This window comes from Sesamum indicum, unplaced genomic scaffold (assembly GCF_000512975.1).
Source record: "Sesamum indicum cultivar Zhongzhi No. 13 unplaced genomic scaffold, S_indicum_v1.0 scaffold00643, whole genome shotgun sequence".
In the NCBI taxonomy this organism is placed as follows: domain Eukaryota; kingdom Viridiplantae; phylum Streptophyta; class Magnoliopsida; order Lamiales; family Pedaliaceae; genus Sesamum; species Sesamum indicum.
Window position 1 is genome coordinate 2,748 of NW_011628501.1, and position 792 is coordinate 3,539.

General features: G+C 36.4%; 1 protein-coding gene across 1 annotated transcript in view; it reads left to right on the forward strand.

Moving 5' to 3' along the window:
* LOC105180313 (subtilisin-like protease SBT5.6) overlaps nucleotides 1–482 on the forward strand; it is a gene marked incomplete at its 5' end in the record, with an annotated part of 3,221 nt that extends 2,739 nt beyond the window's left edge. The window contains one exon of the mRNA XM_011103980.1: nucleotides 88–482. Coding sequence (XP_011102282.1) covers nucleotides 88–482 — 395 coding nt within the window. The remainder of the gene's footprint in view (nucleotides 1–87) is intronic.
* Between the last annotated feature and the right edge of the window lie 310 nt (nucleotides 483–792).

Below are 792 nucleotides of genomic sequence, written 5' to 3' on the forward strand. Positions count from 1 at the left end.
CTGCCACTCCCTTCCACTACGGGTCGGGCCATTTTCGACCTGAAAAGGCCTTAGACCCTGGACTCATTTACGATGCAACTTATACAGACTACCTCCTCTACCTCTGTAACTACAACTCTAGCAATCCAAGCATTGATCCATCTTTTACTTGCCCTGATGAAATTCCCTCGCCGACCGATCTTAACTATCCATCGATCGCGGTCTCCAATATCAGTAGCAGCGGCATCAGCATCAAGAGAACAGTAACTAATGTCGGTGGTGGAGCGAGTGTGTATAAAGTGAGAGTGGAAGCGCCGGCAGGGTACACGGTGGAGATTTCGCCGGATACTATGAACTTCAGCAGCTTTGGACAAAAGGAGAGCTTCAACATTTTTATTAGACCGGGGAGTGCAGGGCTTAGAACTGATTATGCATTTGGTTGGTACACATGGAGTGACGGGATTCATCGTGTAAGAAGTCCAATTGTTGTTTCATCACATTAGTCCAATGAATTTCTTTATTTTGCAACATGGATTTTTTTTCATCTTTAAATCATGTGTTAAAATCTCAATATAGGTAAAATAAATAATTCATAAATTATGCTAATCCATAAAAATATTTAAAGTTTAAAAAAATAAATAAAATTACAATTCATAATTTAAAAGAGTTTTTTTAGGCAGCTTCCACAATAATTGGATGAAAACTTAATAGAATTTGATCGAATGGGCTCGTTATTAAACAGATTTAAAATTAGGATAGTATTTTGAATTTTTTAAATAATATAAAATATTTATAATTATGTCAAATTTCAGT